Raw genomic sequence first — 22,759 nt, forward strand, 5'->3', positions numbered from 1 at the left:
GCTCTAAAGTCTGGGTAGCACTGCACCATGTCACGCGCGTTCTGTTCATCTTGTCTTTCTGCTCGTGACTGCCTGGGTTGAGTGTGACTAGGCAAGGGGAATGAGGAGCTTGCTTCAGAAAACAGAAAGCATTGCTTCATCTAGTAGCATTTTTCCCTGGCTCAGTACAGAGCACTGCGTATGTTCTTTGCTGCTCAATTAAAACATGCTGAAAAATGCCATGCCTGGTAACCGTGGTCTGTGAAATATTCACCGAAGATTCTTCCGGCATGGTTTATGCACCATTCCCTGTATACTCTGGGGGTAGACAAGAGACCAGACAGTTAGCAGTAAAGCGTTTGGGCACCTCACACAAAACCGCATTCAGATCCCAGTTTTACCACTCACTCGCTCTGTGGCCTTGGAGAAGTTACTAAACCTCTCACAACCTCAGTTTCCTCGTCTGTAAAACGGACATAATGCGTGGATGTGTGAAGACTAAATGGGATGGTATGTGTGTATCTCTAACTCCGGTCAGGTAAATGTACGCCGTTCGTGTGGGGATCCCAATCCAGCGGAGCACGTAGATACGCGCACAAAGAAGTCCGTACCCTGAAGGCTGTAATGCTGCTGTTAAGAGTCTGCACAGTGCACAGGGTTCAGGGCAGGGCATGCAGTCGTCCTGCCTGGAGGCAGTGGAGAGAGACTGCTCTGAGGAGGTGATTCGCGAACTCAGTTCAGCGCAGCAGAGCCCCCGGTGTCCTGTGCACACTTTACCGTGGTGGTGCGGAGACCGCGTGGGAGAGAGAGAGACGTGAGAAGCAGCGTGATCAGAGATGCGTTTTTAGGAGAGACCCTCTGACCTCTTCACGAACAACAGACTGGAGGGTGCCAGGCAGGGGACAAAAGCAGGGGTCAGGTTGCCCAAACTCGGCCCTGAACTTGGTACCAGCTGTGAAGATAGAGGAGGGTAAAGAGAGCTGAAGGAGTTAATCCCAAGGGCCCGGTGACTGCTTAGACGTGGGGGGACAAGAAACACATTTAGTGCCCCTCTGAGGTTTGCTTAAGTTGCTGAAGACAGAGCAGCATGAGGAAAGAGCAGAGGACAAACTAGTTTTGTGGAGAAAGACACTGGAGGTCAGGGCTGTGTTTTCACTCAAAAGGACGCTTTTGGGGGGTGGGGGGCGGTGTGGTCAGATGGGGAGGCCCTGCTTCTCCCCTTCACTAGGCAGACCTTCTTCAGAGCCTTGTACGTTTCCTGGGTCACAGCAACCTCTTCCTGGGACGCACACTCGGGTTTAGCAACTGCTCCTGGGTGGGACTGCTTCCTCCACCCCGGGGCACTTCCCCCAGGGCCAGGTCAGCAGGGGAGCCTCTTGGGCTCTGTCCCTAGAGGGGGAATCACATCCAGAGCCTCCTGCCCAGAGGTGCAAGAACCTCAGCCACCACACGGGTGGTGCTCCTGACGTCGTGCATAGCAGTGCTGTCCCTTCCTTCCTTCTTGGGCTTAGAGAGAAAGGTTGGAGGACGAAGGGGAGGAGAGGCAGGAAACATCCCAGCGTTTGCATCTTGCAGGGTGATGAGGATATGAGGTAGCTGGGGATGACTTCTCTTGTTTGTTTCTTTTAACTTTTAGTTTTGAAATAATTTCAGATTTACCCCCCAAAATTTCATAAATCATAGAGGCAGTGGAACAGCTCATCAGCCCATATGGAAGGTAGGACTGTGGTGATTGATGTTAGTACATTGAGAATAATCCTTTACGTGACGCTAATTATTTTCTGTTCACATAGTATGGTTATGTACATTAATACTGATTTCATATTCACACATATCTGAAGATCAAATAAGCCACGTTGTCCGTGCCTGTGGGAAGATGCAGATTTCAGGAGGGGCGCCTCAGTTTACGACAGTCATGTTCACTGTCCGCGGCCACAGAGGAATTTCAAGTTAAAGCTGTTTTCATCTGAGAATAGGTGACTCAGTCCACTTTTTCAAGGACAGTGACTCAATGTCTGATAAGGAGGCTGTAGCTACTTGACAAATTGACTTACAGCAAGGGCTAAAGTCACCTAATTCAGTGAAGACAGAAGCATCGCTTTCAGAGACAAAAGGGAAAGAGATATCTTTATGTTTGACTCACATGTGAATTTTGCCTTTAAAATCCAGTAATGTTCAGTTCGAGGTGTCTGTATGGGATCATCACGAACTATAGGGTGCCTGTGAAATATTGGACATTTTCACCACCACCCCCCACCCCCCGCTCACTCAGAAACAGAGGCATATTATTACTTTCTCTCTTGAGGGAAAAAAGGATAAAATCAAACAAAACATAGAAGAAAAACTTGTGAGAAATTGCTAATTATTTTCACTCATCTCTAGAAGGCATGCTATAAAGCCATTGCAAATCCTATATTGTACAAATAAATGAGATTCTAAAAAGGGATGAAAGTTAACCCATGATTCCATTATCCCCAAACAGCCACATTTCTTTGTGTTCTTCTCCTGTCCCATCTAATCTGTTGACCCAATTCTTATTAGAAGAAATCACAGCCCATATTTTTATATGGAGCTGTAATATAAATCATACCTGTCATTTATTATGTGCCTACCATGGGCCAGTCTTTCTGCAGCCTATTTTATTCACACTCTCTTATTTAATAACCAGAACTATCATGCACTATGTTACCTTCATCTTACAGAAGAGGCACTTAAGGTCAGAAAGGTCCAGCAACACCTCCAAAGTATGGCGTCTTTCCATGTTACTTTGACTTTATCAGCACTATTTTGAAAGCCGCGTGTTTCACCAAATTGTCCTTTATCATTATTTTACAGTCTCCTTGGTGAGGTATGAGGAAGCATTTGCTAGCCACCTCCAGTTGTTTTTCCCTCTATGTTAAAATATGTTCTATGGCCATTTCATCTTGTAGCTGTTTAGATACTGTATTGCTTGCTCACCCTTGCCTGAAGTGTATTTAGGATCTGGGAATACATATTTGAATAGGAGCTGTGCTACCCTCTGGAAAAGAGAGAATCTGATTGTTTCCTAGGTCTGCATTCATGTTCACGTGACACCTTGTGTCCACGTATTTTGGAGAATTTAAATTCCTGTGGTATTAATGTTGATCTCATGTTCCCATGACTTCTGCAGGTTCTGAGACCCATTGCTTTCTCTTTTATTGACTCAAAACAATACTTCCCTCTTTTGTTTTTCCAGATAATTTGTCAGATATATGACACCGTGATTTTCTTCAATTTAAGATTGTTTAATTTTTGCAGCCATTAATGAGGAGCGTTACTAGTTGTGATAGAAAAATATATTGGGCCAAAACCCATGTCCTTTCTATTTGAAGAAGTTTCTTTAGCCAGTCTTTAAGACGAAGGCTGTTTGTGACAGATTCTTTTAGTTTTCCTTCCCAGAGAATGGTTTCATTTCCCCTTTTTTTCCTAAAGGATAGTTTTACTGTATATAGAATTTGTAATTGACAGTTCTTTTAATACTTGAGAAATATTGGGCCAGTTCTTTCTGGCCTCTGCGGCTTCACATAAGCAATACACTGTTATTAAAATTGCTTTTCTCTCTATAGGTACTGTATTCTCTCTCTGGCCGCTTTCAAGATTTTTTTTTTTTTTTTGTCTTTAATTTTTAAGAGTTTAATTATGATGTGTCCGGGCATGGATTTCTTTGGACTCACTAACCCCTGTTTGGGGTTAGCTCATCTTCTTGAATCTGTAGGTTAATGTCTTCCACCAGATTTGGGATGTTTTTAAATGTTACTTCTTAAAATACTCTTTAAACTCCACGTTCTTTCTCCCTTCCTTCTGGAACTCTGATGAGAAATGACCTTACCTGGCCTGTCCTGTATTTTTCGATCAGGAGTCAGGAAATACTGAGTCTGAGTATCCTTCGGTTGGGTGAGGGGATGCCAGACCCCAGACCTGTGTTGTTTCTCCAGTCCTCGGGTCCCAACTAGTTAACTTTCTTTTTACCACCTTTAAGAGTTCTTTTGTTTTCTCTCATTATTTCCAAAGTTTATAGTTGTGCTTAAGAGAGGAGTAGGGAAAAATGGGTCAAAGCCATTTTGTTCAGGCTGGAAGTCCTTTGTATATGTGTATATTTCTTTATACAAAAATTCATTTTGTTTTGGTTACCTGAATTTATGTTTAAAATCTTATAGGATATGATAAACAAGATAAGCTTATATTATCTTGGTAAATTTAGATCAATTTAGATATTTTAATATGTATACAAGCATAATTTGTTCCGGAAGCATTCTTGTAATCCAAAGTACTTGTATATCAAAGCAAATTCTCCCACAAGAAATAATGGAAACTCAGATGATTCGTTCCACAACCCAAAAATACTCACATAAAAATGACTACAATACTGTAATATAATACAAAATAATAAAGAAAATACAAAATATAAAGAAAAATAAACAAATGAACCTGCACTTACCTTTGAAAGCCTTCGTGGCTGGTATGTGGGAGACGAGAGAAGAGGGTTATTGTGTAGCACGACTTTCACTATCACTAATGGAATCACTGCTATCTATCGCTCAGTGGAATCTTTTCCTTTTAGTGCAACTTGAACAAGGAACCTGGCCAATGACACTTGCTTTTGCCTCCTTTTGAGGATTTTGCAGAAATGTGATATTGCATTGGTGATCACCCACAGTCCCACAGCGAGAGAGGCAGGGGGAGAGGGAGAAACATTGGCTCAGTTGGTGGTCATATGACATTTGTTGTCATATACTACTCATATTGCAAGACATTGCTCGTTCATCAAGTTAAAATTTATTAGAAAGGTTTGCTTGTCTTGCAGAACACTCACAGAACAAGTTACTCATAATCTAAGGTTTTACTGTGTGTACTGATTATCTGGCAAGGCATATTCTTTCTCGTGTTAAAAAAACATGCACTCGAGTCCATTTTCAGGCCCATTTTCTTCTCTCATGTAAGGTGAAGCTTTTGCAGCTACAGTGATAGATAATTTAAAACTGCTTTTTTTTTAATTTATTTAAAATTTATTTTTTTTAATGTTTATTTTTGAGAGAGCACAAGTCAGGGAGAGGCAGAGAGAGAGGGAGACACAATCTGAAGCAGGCTGTAGGCTTCCAGCTTGTCAGCACAGAACCCAAAGCGGGACTCGAAGTCACAAGCCATGAGATCATGACCTGAGCCAAATAACTGACTGAGCCACCCAGGCGCCCCTAATTTATAGTTTTTTAAAAATCTTTCTCTCCTTTTAGATACACTACACTTCCTAAAAATTTACAGGCTGTTACAGTTTCTGAAAATAAATCTAAATGATCTTGGGACACCTGGGTGGCTCAATCGGTTAAGCGTCTGCCTCTTGATTTCGACTCAGGTCATGATCTCATGTTTCAGGAGATGAAGCCCTGCGTCAGGCTCTGCACTGACAACATAGATCCTGCTTCGGATTCCCTCTCTCTCCTCCCCCCCCCCCCTCTCTCTCTCTCTCTCAAAAAATATTTTAAAAAATCTAAATGATCTTGGAAGCAAGAATCACTTTTTCCTAATCTCTTCCTTTTCGTGGTGTCCTCAGGAAACCTATGTAGACTCTGCCTTTCATGTCAAGGAGCAACTGCTTGTTATTCATCATACAGTCGTTAATTATGGAAACTGGAGGACTGACACTAGAGGCATCATTCGGTTGTTTTTAACTATTTTTAAAATGCAAAACCCATGGGTTGCCTGGGTGGCTCAGTCGGTTAAGCATCCGACTTTGGCCCAGGTCATTATCTCATGGTTCATGAGTTCAGTCCCCACGTGGGGCTCTGTGCTGACAGCGTGGAGCCTGGTTGGGATTCTGTCTCTCCCTCTCTCTCTGCCCCTCCCCCGCTTGCTTGCACATGTGTGCGCGCGCGCTCTCTCTCTCTCTAAAATAAACATTTTTAAAAACCCACAAAACCTTTCCTACAAATAAGCTATAAAAGCTTGGATTGTAACTCCGACAAGAGCAGCCATTTACCTGCCCTTTTCCCTCCCGCAGACCTTCAGGCACCTCCTCAGATCTTCTGAAACTTCAGGGCTTCTTGGAGCACATTTTTGAAATGAGGAAAATAGGACCCAAAGAGAGGGACTGCACTGAAATCACACAACTAGCCACAGGGCATTGTTGGTGGAGACATCATGTCAATACGCGGGCCTCCTTTGAGTCATGTTTAGTGATTCCCTTCTCACTGGCACCTTCGTTTTAAGCCTCATGTCTGTCTCCAGTAAAAAAAAAAAAGAGAGAGAGAAGAGCCAAAACTTTACGGCAACTCGTGAATATTTAGTATCACCATTCTGTGCTAAAATATTTTATACATGATGGATTGTCTTCATTTATTCATTTGTATACGCATTAGTTCATACACTCAATAGTATTCTGCATCTGCTGTCTGTCAGGCATTATTTTAAGGAGTAGGGATAAACCGGTGAACAAATAAGTGAAAGTCTCTGTTTTCAAGGAGCTTCCATTCTTATAGAGGAAGAAAGGCAATCAACCAATACATATGAAACATGTCCCATCCTTGTAAGTGCAAAACAAGGTGAGGGAGACAGATGGTGTGGGGGAATATGCTACTTAAGGTGGACAGTTACACAGCACGTTCCCTGATGAGGTGACATTTGAGGAATTTGAAGGAAATAAGCGAATGCACCATACAGACATCTGCAGAGAGAATGTGGCAGGCAGAGAAAACAAGATCAAAGTTCCCGAGGGGAGGTACACGTGGTGGATGCGGACGATCTGAGAGACCCTGAGCCTGGAGAGGAGTTGAAGGTGGGAGGTCAGGTGAAAAACAGGTGGATTTCTTCAGTTTGGAATTTTTTTAAACATTTCTGTATAAATAGGTGAGAAAATGTTGCCTAACTCCCAATTAGACCCCCTATTTAAATATTTCAGGGCTTGTCTAGCTTACTGAGTCCTCTAATTCCAGAACATTCTGATATGATCATAATTACCTACTGGCTCTGTCACTTGCTCGCCTTGTTATTGGGACAGATAAGCCTGTTTCTGCATCTATAACGGGGGGGCTAATAACACCTGTGCTGCTCTCCACCCAAAACAGTTATAAGGGCGAACTCTTCCTGGGTCATGAAATGATTTCCCAAACCGTAAAATGCTTTTGGGTTATTAGTCCATGGAAGAAGGACGTGGAGCTTTCAAGCAGGTTTTGATCTGCCAGGTCACCATGTGAGCAGGGCTTCCCCTATAATTACTGAACGTTTCATAAGCACGTATCGGCTTTTGTGAGAATGCAGACTCTATGCTGTGACTTTTCAGGGGGCTACTTGGGACCGGAGCCAGAATGACCATTAAATTAAATGCTTTGGAAATATGTATTTATACCGAAAATTTAACAAATGTGTAGGTAGCCATCCATTCTTTTATCCTTTCAAGGCCTCTATCATCATCTGTATCTAACGTACTCGAATCTGGGGCATCTGTGTTAAGAGAGGCTAGGGAACAGGCAAACCAGCTTTTGGCTTACTTTTATATTTAAAACTGCTTTCTAACTTAACATAGCAAACATTTTCACCCACAGAGGTGTTGGAGATGTGATTCGTTTCAGGACTGCCTCAGTGTAAATAAAGGAAATATTCAGTTATGCAATGAGAGGAAAAATTAGTGTTTTTTACTGATCAGGACTTCTTCTGCATCAGAAATGGAGATTCAGATAAAAGATATTTTGCTTTATTTTGATGTGTAACAAAAATCATAACAAATACAATTTAGTCAAGTCTAGAGAAATTTTCTAGACAACATGAAGACTCAGCAATAAAAAAAATGCTAAAATGAAAAGTAGAAGTACATGGAGGATAATTTAAACCAAAAAAAATTGGCTAATGTTAAGTAAGACGAATTATTATAGTTTCATATAAAATAATTCTATATTTTAACTTAACGTATATTAGGAAATCACTAAGCCAGCTCTCTGGAAATCTACTTGTTTAAATTTATTTTCGTAAGGAACATTCAGAACTTTCCTGTGATTTGTTCTAAACAGTGTTTAACGTTAACGTTTTAAGCTGGGTAAAGCAGAGAGCTTTTGAAGGTTTTTTTGCGGGTGGTGGGGCGGTAGGGAGGAGGTGAGGGTGGTGGTGTTGAATCTTACCTCCCAACACGTTGTGAAAGTTTTCGAGAATGTTTCCTCAAAGTCATCAAATACGAATTCGTCTATAAACCAGTGAAGTAGCCTTTGCCACCAGTGTCAAGTGTGTATTTCCACTTCCAGGTGGACATAGCTGACATCGAGAATGAAGAAAACCGCTATTCTCTCTTCGTGGAGCTCCTGGAATGTAGCCACCAGGAGGTTGAATTTCAGCACTTGGTTTTGCTCCTGCAAGCTTGGCCGCCTATGAAACACGACCGCGTGTGAGTGTTAACATCAAGTTAAATTTCCTTGGTCTGTTCTTTACTTTTAAAAATCCTTGGGGCGCCTGGGTGGCGCAGTCGGTTAAGCGTCCGACTTCAGCCAGGTCACGATCTCACGGTCCGTGAGTTCGAGCCCCGCGTCAGGCTCTGGGCTGATGGCTCGGAGCCTGGAGCCTGTTTCCGATTCTGTGTCTCCCTCTCTCTCTGCCCCTCCCCCGTTCATGCTCTGTCTCTCTCTGTCCCAAAAATAAATAAAAAACGTTGAAAAAAAATTAAAAAAAAATAAATAAATAAAAATCCAGGGGGCGCCTGGGTGGCTCAGTCGGTTAAGCGGCCGACTTCGGCTCAGGTCATGATCTCATGGTCAGTGAGTTCAAGCCCCGCCTCGGGTTCTGTGCTGACAGCTCAGAGCCTGGAGCCGGTTTCAGATTCTGAGTCTCCCTCTCTCTGACCCTCCCCCGTTCATGCTCTGTCTCTCTCTGTCTCAAAAATAAATAAACTTTAAAAAAAAAAAAATTTAAAAATCCAGTACCTTCAGGGGAGCCTGGGTGGCTCAGTCAGTTAAGTGGCCACCTTAAGCTCAGGTCATGATCTCACGGTTCATGAGTTCAAGTCCCGCATCAGGCTCTGTGCTGACAGCTCGGAGCCTGGAGCCCGCTTCGGATTCTGTGTCTCCCTCTCTCTCTGTTCCTTCCCCACTCACACTCCGTCTCTTTCTCTTGAAAATAAATAAAGAGTAAAAAAAAAAATTTTAATTCAGTACCTTCAAAAGAGCCAGTGAGAAGAAATATGTAAAATCAGCATCAACCTTTGGAGAAAATTAAAATTGTTTGTTTTTTTTTTTTTTTTTTGGAAATATTGCTGTTTCTTTCCGTTTCTCCTTGCCCCTACAGCCAAATATTTTATTCAAAAATATCAGTGCTTTATAATAACATCTGATTTATAACGTCAGCAAAATAATTCCGTTCCAGTATTTTCACCGGGAAATGTTCTGAGTCTCTTTTAACACAGCTTGCAGTGCCGACTTGAGAATCCGAATGGAATCAATTGATAGTTCCCATTTAGTGAGGACACACAGTGTTATGTGCGTTTTACACTTAGTCTTAATTCATTCAGTAAACCTGCATGGAAAGTGACATCATCTAATTTTCTAAAGAGGGAGTGGGAATTCAGAAGTCTAAGAACTTTCGGCCCCACGTGGTCAGTAAGTGGACGAGGCAGAGGTCTCACTTGACGACCGGCCGCCCTCACAGCCCATGTTTCCTGCACGTCCTGCTGAGCTCGCAGCTGCCACTCAGGGCCGCACGCGGTAGTCACGCAGTCCCCGTGCTGTCAGCCAAGGATGCCCGCGGAAGACGCGGCCAGCTGTCTTCTGGGCACATGCGCCGCCTGTGACGAACTGCTCCTCCTCGTTGGCAAAAAGCAGGCGCGCCCACCCGTGCCTCTGCTCCACAGGCCCGCCTGCCCCACAACTTAGCCGCCCCCCCCCCCCCCGCCCCGCCCCGGGCCCAGCAACCGGCTCTGCCCGGGCCAGCGCGCACCTCTGTGCCCCCAGGAGCTAATGGAAGTTTTCCCTGAAGAGTCATTCTTCCGTGTGCAGTTTGTGAAGGACTGCTACCAAACAGCCGGCAAAGGCCCTCTCACTTAACCCCAGGGTGAGCCTGTTGGAATTCCTGAAGCCAACCAAGGAGAGCGGTGGTTTTGTTTTGTGTCCTAACGAGTGTTTTCAGAAAGGGGGAAGACCATTTCTTTTGATCTCTACTGTTTGTGGCATAGATGACATGCGGTTGTGTAACTTTTAAGATTCGGGTCTCACCTTCCCTATTTGAAGCCCTGCAGTACAGCTTCTCACACTCGAGCCTTCAGTTTCCCACGTGACCGTGTATCGGAGCAGCGTTTCCATTGGGTCCCAGCTGTCATGGCGGGGCTGCCCCGGAGCCCACGGGTTCTCGTTGGGAGCAGGGTCCCCCGCTGGGCCTGCTGAGCCCGCCTCTCCGGACGGTTCCCAAGCAGCTCTAATGTGACGATGGTGTGCGGTTCACTCACTAATTAGATTGTCAGTAACGCTTTGCTTTTTAAGAAAGTGATCAGGGTTGCGTTGCGGATTCCTTCATACCCTCCAAACGGATGTCTTGGTCTAAAGAGAGTTTTTCAAAATCGGAAAACGATTCTAGTAGATGAGCTTACTGTGGTTTTACAGTTTCTTGTGACGTTTAGAACAGTGACCATTTCGAAACACTGGCTTACCCACACGAAGTGAACTCAGCTTAATCGCTTAAGGCGTGTATTGCATTTTAAACATTTAATGCATTAGCAGGTTTTTAAAACCTCAGTTTTTAAAGGTATATTCTTTTGTGGCCAGAATGAAGTGAAATCACTAAATTGCTGACCTGTGTTCTAAAAACCTCCTTTACGAAATCATTAGAATTGAAACAATGCACTACCAGTCTGCCTAACCCCTCTGACCAGCTGTGTCTCCATCCGAGCGGGTACCTGAGGATAAGTCAAATAAAGTGGTCTCTTGTGGCTTTTTTCCTTTCCCGAATTTGTGTTTCACCACAAGGCACTGTATGATGGGACACCTTACCAATAGGTTCTTTAAAGTACTTTTGAGTCCCTTTTCTGTTCCCAGACAATCAAATGTGTGACCTCACTTCCAAAATCACCACCCCCCACCCCCCGTTAAGGAAAGAGGGGAGAAAAATCAGGAAAGGCAGGAGGAAGGGAAGGATAGTGTGACAATGACTGAATGTTGCCAGTTAGCACAATAAAGGTAAAAACTGAGAAACCTGCCTGGTCCACGTGGTTGCTAATTTACTGGAACCAACTTTGGTTTTTTAGTTTTACTCCCCTGTGGGAAAATGCATGGGAAGAATAATAGATTCGTATTTATGGGACATGTATAATTCTCATCCAGTGTATCAAAGCTGGCTGGTGCAAAGTGCATCTTGATAATTGTCGTCAAAGCCACAAGGCCCATCGGGGCCCACTGTTTGGGCAGGCCAGTGTTCCTACTGCAGTGAGGCGGCCTGGTAGGGAAAACCCAGAAAAGTGGAGGGTCCTTGCATGTAAGAAGATTCCTCAGTCTACCAGACACTCTCAGAGCTTTGTACCTTGAATAAGCAGGACTCTTTGTCCTCACACATTGTTCGTTTGAGCTGAGACACAAAGGCTTTGCCAGAGGCTAGTATTGTGAGTCCCTTTGTCATTGCTACACTTGACATTTTTCTTAGGGGGCGAGGGATAAGGCCCTTTCAAGGGAAGAACCATCCTTAGGTGTTCAGTGTCTAGACTCTAGAGCCATTCTAACGAGACAACAGAATCTTCATAAATAGGAAAATTATTTTAATGTATCTAAGTAAAATTGGTACCCTGTTCCTGAGGCCATGGGATGAATGTGCCTTTACTTTGTCTGTTGAAATGTAAATCGTGATGTTGGTATGAAACATGAGGTCCTGACATCCAGAGGAAGGAAACAGAACAAACTTTGGGATGCTTTTATGTTTCAGAAATAAGGAAGCTGTATGAAGTGTGACGTCTCTACCTCTTATGTGTTGCTTCCTCGGTCTGTGCTCACAGACTGACCTCTGCTGCGCCCTTGTGTCCTTCAGCCCCGCCCTGACCCCTGAGTCTGTCATAATCCTATGATAAACAAAAGCCATTATTTAGGTAGTAGATAGTGAAATGTGCCTGCAATTAAGAGCGATAATTCACAATTACAAACATCATTCATTGAATAAAGCAATTTTGCAAGGAAAACATTAAATTCCTCTTTCAGAATGAAAAAGAACTGAGGCCCAGACAGGTTGGGTGGCTTCCCCAGCACTAAATGACCAGGCAGAGAGAGTTTCAGTGACTTCCCTGAGTCACCCAAGTAGGAAGCCAGGGAGCCGGCCTATGGCCCGAGGGAGGCCTCTGCTCATAGTGTCTGCCCACGGCCTTCACGCTGCTGGGCACTTGGTAATGCCACAGCAAGCTGTTTTCTCTGTGAGATGTTCTCCCTTCTACAATACAGACTTGAAGGAGGAAGGCAGCATCTAGATTGTGACTGTAGTTTGCCCAAAGCATTTTGCTTCAAAAGGTGGCATTTCTTCTCTCTTTAAAAATTCCGCACCGCAGTTGTTAGAGCGTTAATCATCCATTCCCAGTGTCTCGTGTTTTCCTCCCTCAGGTCCAGCATAACCAGCAATCCGTGGGTGAGACTGGCAACAGCCATGCTGACCAGGTGCACATCGGAGAACAAGGACGGACTGGGGAATGAGGTTTTGAGAATGTGCCGCTCTTTATATGACACCAAGCAGATGCTCCCCGCAGAGGTAAGCGGGTATTTCAAGTGGCTTTCCCGGGGGGCATCCCTTTTCCTTGTCCAAAGTCTTTATTAGAAGCAGTCATCAGCGACTCTGCTTGAGGAACACTTGGCTGAAGTTATCAGTAGGCAAAGGCCCATAATTTCCAGTAGATCAAATGAAGAAAAGTCGTATTGAAAGGATGCTCTGAAGCCGATTCCCTTTGCAAATCTTAGGGTGTGACTCAGCTTCCAGTTCCTCTTGGATGCCCTTTCATGTCCAACTCAAGCTTACGTCCCCAGGGGTCTGCGTAGCCAGCCCCCTGTGTTGTCTCTGCCCGAACCGGACCAGGTGGTGATGGAGTGGGAAGCGTTAGCACCCCTCTGGGCAGGTGGCCAGCCGCTCTCGCTTTTCTGTGCTTTCTGCCATTGTTGTAGGAAGATCACATAACCACGATGTTTAATCTCTGTAAACACGATAAAGACTCAGCCACCTCCATTTTGACCACCATTCTCTCTCTGAGCCCATAATTTGGCTGTCACTGAGGCATTTGTTTAATGTATGTAAATTTGTACATTCTCAAATAAGTACATATTAATTACAGCTCCCTGCTGTGAATCTGACCTCAGCAGTGTGCTGTTTGAGCAGCTTCTACATGTCTTAAATATAAGCATTTTGATAATGGCACTAAATTGATTAATTGGTTTCCAGGTTCCTGCCACATAGGAGGTAAACTTGAAAATAAAATTGTAAATATGATGCTTCGAATCCTCACAGTAATCACTCAAGGAAGATATTCTCATTATGAATGTACATTTAATGGATTGTTTTCTGAATGAGGGACCGGCTAAGTGTTTTCTGATCGAATTTTAAAATATTTTCTCCATTTAAAGGTTTCCAACCACCAGAATGACAAAATTCTTCTATAAAATATTTAAAGTACCAATAGCAGAAATAACTTCCCTTTATGCCAGAGTGTGTGATTTGCTTGTCTCTGCTACTTACCTACCTGCGATCTGTCGCACTGCACTGTGAGCCCTGGAAGGGTGGGAACCGTGGCTGTGTCCTCACTCACCTGCAGCGGGTTTCAACCTACTGTGTGGAGCGGGGACTCAACACAGTTTATTGCCCTCACCAGGGTGAGTGGTATGTACGTGATGAGGGGTTCACCTTCGCCTTACCATAACCTAAGATCAAGTACCGTTAGGTCAGGACCAAACCCCAGAAATGCCAGTTCTGCCGAATCTGAGTTAGGGAAGCACTATTTAGGACCGACTGTCTCTGTATCGCAAGCTGGTGGTAATGGCAGTAAAACTAGCGTTTGCTACCACTGTTGGGCTTCAACTTCCATCGTCCCACTTAACCCTCTCCACCACCGGTAAGGAGGCTCCTTGACCTTCAGTTAACAGCTGATGGAACTGAGGCTCTGAGAGCAAAGGTCTGGCTCCTGGTCACTCGGGCAACAAAGGGCGGATCTGGTCATCAAACCGACGTTCCACTTGAATGCTTGGAAAATAAATACTTCCTAGTGAGCCATGCTTCCTACGCTTGGGGTGTCTGCATATTGAATGTGCATGTTTTATGTGCTTGTATAAGCTTCATTGTCATCCCCCTTTTCTATGATACTTCCTTCAAGAATGGCCTGTAGTGTGTTAGCTCTAGTGTGTCGAGATCTCTAGCATTACCTGGAGAATTTGGTTTTTATTTAAATATCCTCACTGGTTTGGTTTTACTACCGTTAGTTCTGAGGCAAGGAATGTAAGTTAGCTGAGAACATGGCCACTGCATCTTTGACCTTGACATCATACCATTCATTACATAATTGAGGTTCAGTAACAGTTACATGTGTTGTCTTGCAGCCACCCGCCAGCGGGTGATAAACATATCTGAGTGTCCAAAGCAGTAGTGAGAGCTGTCAGCATTGCATGTGAAGTTTAGGGGCGACCTTCGAGGACATGCAGGGAGAAGTATGTTGTTCTTCTTTTTATTGACCAACGCATTGTAAATTGTGCTCTGTTTCCTATTAAAAAAAAAAAAAAAAAGTTGGTGATTGAACGAGAAGTTAAATAACTATAATGATTCAGCTCCCTAATATGCTTCTACGGCCAGGTTGAGGTGCCTTGACAAATGGAATAATATTTTATTTACAGTGGTCCCGCTTAATCTCAGAATCATCGGACCAATGCTTCCCGAGTGTTTTAAGGAACTCAGAATACATAGCACAGTGCCTGAAGCACACGTCTATTAGAGTATTCCTCACACACCAGGGAAGGGGATTAGAGCCTGTCCTCTTTCTTGGGACTGGGAGCACCTGAAGGGCAGGGGATATCAGATGTACAAGAGCAGCAGGAGCCCTGGTGATGCAGCAAATTGTACTGTCCTTCTCCGGACTGGGCCACAGCGTGATCTGTGGCCATGAGAAAAGCGCCAGATGCTCTGCCCCTCCCTTTTCTGGCCCCGGAAACAAACAAGGAGTTAGATCATGTGATCTCCGAGGGGACTCTAGTTCTGAGTATTCCCCAAGGTCTCCAGGCCTTTGAGGAGGCTGACTGGAGGCTCTTTCCAACTGCACCCAAAGCACCTAATCACGAGTTTCCATCAACCTCCGGTTCTCTTGGGGCAGGGGGGAAGGTACTGGATTAAAGCCCATGTTGAAGTAAGCCATTAGCGCTTCTCTGTTCCGGTTTGATAAGGTGAAAGATAATCATTATCAAACGAGTTGTGTTGCCACAGTGACTTTTGTTTATTTTCCTTACACTGCCTCACTTCTGTCTTGAATTTGGGTATGTTTACAGATTTTTTTTTTTCTTAGGATGCCATGATTAAAAGAACCTTGCAAATGTTAGGTACTATTTTTATTGATTGTTAAAGGTGCTCAAATGTGAGTTAAAATGGCTACAGAGGAAGGAACATGGTAATTAAGAAATGGAAATGTCTTCTTAAGTTTATTTTACCACCTTTGAAATTACATTGTCTAATTTCAGAAGTGCATAATATTTAATATCACTCTGGTGGTAAAATGATCCATGACTCAATTTTTTAAAATTTATTACTTTTGGTTGCTCTACTCTGTGGTTTATAAAGTACGTTTGTCCAACTGTCTAGGACAGGGTACTTCATCCACATTGCCTGTCTCCCCACTGAGTTCCCATATTTAGAGATTGTTTTCTGTTCTTCGTGACTCTTCAGAATGTCTTTATGCAATGCCTGCCGTTGTTCCTGGTTCTTGTTTACTTCCCGCCATGTTGGTTTTGCTGATGGAAAATATTACCAGAAGGATAAGATCAGTGCTGCTCGCAGATCATATTTCTGTAGTCTTGAAAGTTCTGTATCCTTCTTAGCTTGTATCCATGGCAATATATGAAGCGTTCTAAGGAATGGGGGATATTCAGAATTAGAAACCAGCATAAAACAGATTCTTGGCATTTACAAATTTAAACTTCCAAGTTGCAGCTCTTTGTGACTGACCCTGAAAGCCCCTGGTTTTGCTGAAGCACAGCATGAACTAGAGTCACACACATGCTTTGGGTCAGGTGTTTGGGAGTTAAAGGCCCAGCTAATGAGCGAGCCTAGCTAATCTGCAGCCTCTAAGTCTCAGTGTGATTGTTCTCTCTCATAGTTGAGGTACTTTTGATAGAGTCTAGAGTTGATTTGCAGATCAGATGACCTGCATCTCTGTGCCCCTCTGTTCCTGCTGTAGATCCTGCAGCACGTTTGGGTGCAGGATACCCCAGGACGAGCAGGAGGGCTGTGCAAGGACAGAAGGACCATTAGTGGACCGGTCCTGCGTCTTTGACAACCATCAGCCACAGGGACCATGCCTTGGGGACATCACCATGAATCACATTTGTGCGGGGTTCTGGCCTGGCTTTGGGCCCAGATGCACCTGTTCCTCTTAAGTCAAGGCCTCTCGTTCTGTATCTTGATGGCCAGACAGGTTTGAGCTGGGAAGGTGCTGATGAGGTATTTTATGGTTCTCTTTGCTACTTTGTCCCTTCTTAGAGCTTCCCAGATCCCCCTGTAAATCTCCCGATAAACTCTTCTTGTAACACAGGGGAACATACCGAAGGACCTAGTAGAGTATTTAAATACAGAGTAAGTATTTAGCCAGTAACTGTTAGCTAAGAGATAGAAAGTACTCAGTAGCTCAAAAAGTACTCCTCCATTCTTGGATGTCCTTGACTTTATACTTCAGGTAAAGTATATTTCTGTCAGCAAAACCATCATGGCCGTAAGTCAGCAAGTACCATGAGCAGTAACGGGCTAGACATAAATGCATTCTAAAGAGCCACGAAGAAAAAACAACCTTCTAAATACGGGAACTTAGGGGATGGGAAGTGGGGGCGAAGGGAAAGGTAAGTCCCTTTAAGTACCATGTCCCAGACAGTTAGGCACATGTACTTTGGCATAATCTGTCCATCGTGCCTGCTCAGAGGGATATACAGGTTATTTTGGTAAAAGTTGTCATCAAAGCTAAGGTCAGCCAAGTGATACGCTTAGTCTAAATATCATAAGTTGCTGGGAAATACCTGTTTACCTGTTACAGAGAACTTAGTGAGTAAGTAAATATGAGTGCTGGGAGGGAGTGATATACAAATATTTTTAGGTATAGTCTATACCAAGCAAATTCGGAATACAGAGAAGGGAAAATATCCTTGCCCTCAAGTGAGGCAGCTGAACAAATGAGTTAATTACAATATCGCAAGATGACAAATAGTGTAGTCAGAATATAGGAGTTGCCAAACGTTGGAAATCTGAGGCAGCTTGGTAGGAGATGGGGTTTTCCTGTGCCCTTTTCAGCGGAGACTCAATGAACCAATAGGGGTCCATCAGAAAAAGAAACAGCAGAGGTCACCTCTTGTGCACAGACCCAGAGGTCTGCAGAAACTCAAAACTGTAGCTGTACCGTCAGGACGGTAACCACTGGCCACCTGCAGTTATTAAAACTTAAATTCAGGAAAATGGAATAAAAATTTTAAAGCGGTGCCTCAGTTGCACCAGCCAGATCTCAAATGCTCATAAGCGTGAGGCTCCTGGCTGCCATGTTGGACAGAATAGTCTGTCGTGGCCACGAGGTCTCCTGGGCAGTGCGGTCTGAGCGCTGTCTGAGCAACGTGCAGGTAGGGGAACATCACTGTGACATTCCAGGAGGAGGAGGTGGAGGGCGACAGAAGCAAGTTGGTGCAGGACAGCTGCGTGAAATTGTCGTGTGTGAGAGTCCATATTTCCTCCTCCCAAATACTCTCTGTGGGCTGTGGCATCCCAGAGGACAGATCCGCATTTCTCTTTGGCCCAGGAGCTCGGTGAGGTTCCTCGTAGGACCGTGTGCTTTAGGGCACACAGAGTGTGAGGTAGAATCCATGATGCTTGAAGTGCACACTCTACAAACGTGTTCCCCTGCCGGTATTGATCATTTCCACCCAAGTTCACGTAGTACAACCTTCCAGTCTGAAATTGAAGGCCTTGCTGATTTCCAGCAGAGATGTGCTAAGGAGAAAAGGGTAAAACACTCCAGTGAGTGGGATTCTGAAGAACGCTTTTCTCCTGGGGGCTTTGAATAGGAGCTTCTTCGTGTCACCCTTGTTTTATCTAGACTTTATAATAATGTAAAGAAATTATCAAAATGTCATAAATTAGAGTGTTTCTTCTCTGGAATGCTGCTGTTGGAGTAGCATAGGAGAAAGGCCAGTCCCATGGGGGACAGGGATTCTTAGTTTTCAAAAACAACCCCTGTTTTGTATAAGGAGGTTGCACTCTCTGGTCCTCAGTGCACATGTTCTGTTCTTTCTGTTATAGCTACATTCAGGACACCGGGGGAGCATATAGCTCCGCGGAGAGGAAGAGCTTGCAGATATCCTGTGTTCTTGTACTTTTGTTGTGAAGGGCCATCGTTTGTTATCTTGTATAAACTCTTGCTCTCTGATGACAGGTTCGGCTAGGGTAATAAAGGGCTGAGAATAAAATTCAAATGCGTATGTGGAGATCCAAATGCATTTCCAGTTTTTTGGACTACAGATACTTTTCATGAAACATTCAGTTCACCTTGACAGTAGAATTATAAACACGTTTTTCAATACGTAAGTTGCTGATTCTTATTGTTGCAGAGGATAACTGGATCTTGGTGATAATATTAACAACCTGTAATCATTTGTATCATTTAAGTGTCTACACACACACACACACACACACACACACACGCATGCACACGCACGCACCCATGCAGGCACAAAACTGCAAAGTAGATATAATTACCTCCATTTTACTTGTGAGGAAACTAGGGCTCTGAGAGATTAGGAGAATAGATTACAGTCCTGTGTCCACCCGGAGGGAGACTTTGCAGCTGTTAAACGCAATATCTGGTGAATATCAAGTGAATATCTGATAGGGCCGAAAGATGTTTACAATATACATGGTGAAGGGAGTGAAGCAGATACCAAACAATCAGTGTGGTCCCGTGTGCGCTTTCTGCACACACCCTCCTAGAAAAGGTGTGGAAAGACGCCGCCAGATTAGCACCTGGCATCCGGGGTGCCTCCTGCCTGCTTGCTCACATAACTGCCCTTGTGGTTCCAGGGTGTGAGGGCGCTGAGCTCACTGCTGCTCAGCCAGTCCCTGCCGCTCCCAGCCCTGAAGCTTCTCCTCGAGAGCCAGGACGACGGCCTTCACGCCACGGCGCTGGAGCACATCACCGCCTTCGTCCAGGTATCCCCGGTGGAGTTTACCGTTGCTTGTGCTTCGGAGAAACGAATTAGCATTGTCATTCTCAGAAGTAACATCCGTGATTGATTTAAGGCTGTTTTGTCTGCAGTATTCTCTGACCACGCTGTTTCTGTTTTGTCTAAGAAGTAAATATTTGTTTATTCTATAAACATTTACTAAACCTCTCTCATGAACCAGACTCTGTGTTCATGTGCTGAGAATACAAATCCGAATGATGAAGCAGTTTCTCTGGAGAAGCCAGTGTATTGTATACCCTTTAAAGAAATGTCAGAGCAGCCCAGGACAAGTGGACGTGTCCTTGCCACTTGAAATGTAGATCACAGGAATTTGTCGCATCAGGCAGGATTCTGTGCCTGGATGTATGTGTTTGGTTGCCTGCTAATTAAAGGTGAGACAGTGGCTGCAGGTAATGTTTACTGGCACCTTCTAAAATCTCAAGCCCTGTTTCCCCTGGCAGACTAACGCGCCATTGAAGCAGTGTCTGGGCTTGAGGAATGACGTACTAAAGTCAAGGCTTGAGATTTCTCCCTCAAGGCTGGTTGTCTTGTTATCGTGATTAAGGAAGAAACTTTCACTTCCCTTTTCAAATTTTACACTTTAGAAATAGGTAGCTCAGAGTTGTGTTTTAATGAATTTCCATTGTATAATCCTTACTGAAATCCTTCTATAGAGATCATTCTTTCACTGTAAAATTTGTGTGTGTGTGTGTGTGTGTGTGTGTGTGTGTCTATGTGAGTGTGTACACACACAGATATAATTTTAGGTATGCGTGTATACTCACACACATGTACGCACACACACAATTATATTTTTTTTTTTTTAACAAAAATGTTAGAGGATGTTTTCTAGGGACAAGAGAGGAGAAGAGAATTCTAGAACCTGGGTACATACTTGCCAAACAAGACCATGAAGAGATTTAATGACAACGGATACAGAAAGTTAGGTCTATGGTTACAGAAAGTAGACAATAATTCCATTTGGAAATTGTCATAATGAGCAAAATGAAAAGAATCTAATGCATTTATTCATTGAGATGTATTTCTGAAATAATATAAAGCTTCTGCAAACATTTTTATGACCACTCTTCATTATCACTGATGATTGATCATAGCAGGGGCCTCTTTGGAAACAAGGCATTAGTAGGGAGTAGAGGGGACCTGTCGTCTGCTGTAACCCCCCATCCAACTGTGCTCAGATAAACCCTGCATAGTGTTGGGAATGGACAAGAACCTAAGAATTACAATGTTGTTTTTTTCTTTAGCCCATTTTTTATTGCAAATCCAAGAAATTAGGAAGAAGGGAGAAACAGAAGAAAATCAGGCTGCATGTTTTCAGTGCTTTTCCTTCTCCCCACTGTCGTCTCTTAGTGTCTCTGCTTAGGCGTTCCCACTAAATTGGCCATGGGCCTCTCTGAGAAGACTACAGTGATGTGTTATCCATCGCCCTTCTGTACTCATCCTGCATGGAGCTCCCTTAGTGCATCCTAAATTCCAGAGGCGAGTAGATCAGGTTTCATTGTAAAGATTCTTCATCCCGAATGCATCCGTGAGGACTGCAACTAGAACTGGGGCTCCCCACCTGCAGACTGGCTTTGCTGCACACACGTACCCACGCACACCCCTGACACACATGCTCACACCCCCCCACACGCTCACACACGCCCTTGACACATAGTCTCACACGCACACACACACACACACACCCCTGACACACACTCATACACACACATATACTCTCTCTCTCTCTCTCTCTCTCTCTCTCTCTCTCTCTCTCTCTCCCACACACACACACACTCACACACACCCACGCACACCCTCTACCACTGGCTATCACAGTAAGAAACCAAGTGGGAACACTGCAACACCCAAGTCATTTGTAAATGGTGCTGAGTTACCTCCATAACACTTCCGTGTCATGTGCAGCATTGGGCTAAAGCTCTGTGGTTGTGAAATAGCCCTTCAGACTGTGGGTGGTTTGTCTGGGGTTGTGATGATGACACCCAAAACCTCAGTGGCCTTCAGATCCACAAATCAAAACCGGAGATGTCAGTTGCTGAGGTGAGTTACTTACCTACCACCGAGGCCCTTACCTGGGGGAGGTTGGTAATGGCACTTAACTGTAATTCCCTGCACTGAGGTTGAGTTTTTACATTAGGCCAACCCATCTGTGACCTTAAAATGTGTTCATGGAAATGCTGAGTATCGTCAGACCTTGTGCATCCTCCCAAGAGCTGAAGTTTGGCAGGGTTTTCCAGTTTTTAAAAATTTTTAACTTTTTTACTTTGAGATAATTTTAAATTCGCATTCAATTGGAAGAAATAGTACAGCGGGATCTCTTGTACCCTTCACATGGTTTCCCTTGATGGTAGCATGTTGCATAGCTGTAGTGCAATGTTCTGATTCAATCTCTGGACCTTATTCAGATGGCAGTGGTTTTACAGGCACTCACTTGGGTGTGAAGTCCTGTGCAATATTGTCCCATGGAGATTTGTGTCACCACCACTACGGTCAAGACACAGAGCAGTTGCGTCCCAGGGATCTCTTGTGGGGGACCCTTTGTGGCCACAGCCACCTTCTTCCTCCCCCACATGCTCCCCCCCGCCCCCAGCAACCTGTGACAACTACTGATCTGTTCTCCATCTCTGTCACTTTGTCACTTCAAGAATGCTCTATAAATGAAATAAGAACTTAGCTGTAGTTCATCATTGCTCTCCCAGCACCATTAAAAGGTGATGTGACCCTTCTTTAAGGGCAGAGTTTCAGTAGGCCTTTTTACAGGACTCCTGACTAGCTGTCTTTATTCTGTCTTATTAAATTTTTTTTCTATTTTAAATCATATGTGGTATTGCAATGAAAAACATAATATTTGCTTTTTTGTTTGTTTTTATATTGCTATTCACTCTGTCCATTAGTAGAGGGCCTGGGTTCATTAGTAACTTCAGTTTCTCCCTTGTGGTTATTGACGGTAGTTCCCGTTGACATTAAAAGACAAAACCAAGGGACTCCTCTGGTAGGCAGCCGCGCCTGCGCAGCACGTGGATCCACGTGGGAAAACAGCGCCACGTGCTTGCTGTTGGCACATGTTACTTCACTATTCGTTACAAGAGGCTGACAGCTTTACAGGTGTTTACAGCTCAGCGGGTGATGCGTTAAGTGCTGATGCCAGAGATTGGACTGCATTTCTTCATTTCCTTCTCGAAGCTTTTCTGAAATTGCCCGCCTCTAGTGTTCAGCATGTAACCTCTTACAAATGGCCAGCAGCCTCTTTGCTGGAGCAAGAGAAAGTCTTTCTTAGAGCTTATATTGTCGATGAGTAATTAAAACCCCGGCGTGGTGCAGATCTTCCTCAGCTAACCATGGGCTTACGTCCCAATAAATCCATCGCAAGT

At 44.2% G+C, this 22,759-nt stretch overlaps 1 protein-coding gene across 1 annotated transcript in view; it reads left to right on the forward strand.

Annotated features, from left to right (window-relative positions):
• NBAS (NBAS subunit of NRZ tethering complex) overlaps window positions 1-22,759 on the forward strand; it is a 333,519-nt gene that overhangs the window by 302,996 nt on the left and 7,764 nt on the right. The window contains exons 49-51 of the mRNA XM_030311617.1: window positions 8,226-8,365; window positions 12,537-12,681; window positions 19,225-19,353. Coding sequence (XP_030167477.1) covers window positions 8,226-8,365; window positions 12,537-12,681; window positions 19,225-19,353 — 414 coding nt within the window. The remainder of the gene's footprint in view (window positions 1-8,225; window positions 8,366-12,536; window positions 12,682-19,224; window positions 19,354-22,759) is intronic.

Source organism: Lynx canadensis, chromosome A3 (genome assembly GCF_007474595.2).
Source record: "Lynx canadensis isolate LIC74 chromosome A3, mLynCan4.pri.v2, whole genome shotgun sequence".
Lineage (NCBI taxonomy): Eukaryota > Metazoa > Chordata > Mammalia > Carnivora > Felidae > Lynx > Lynx canadensis.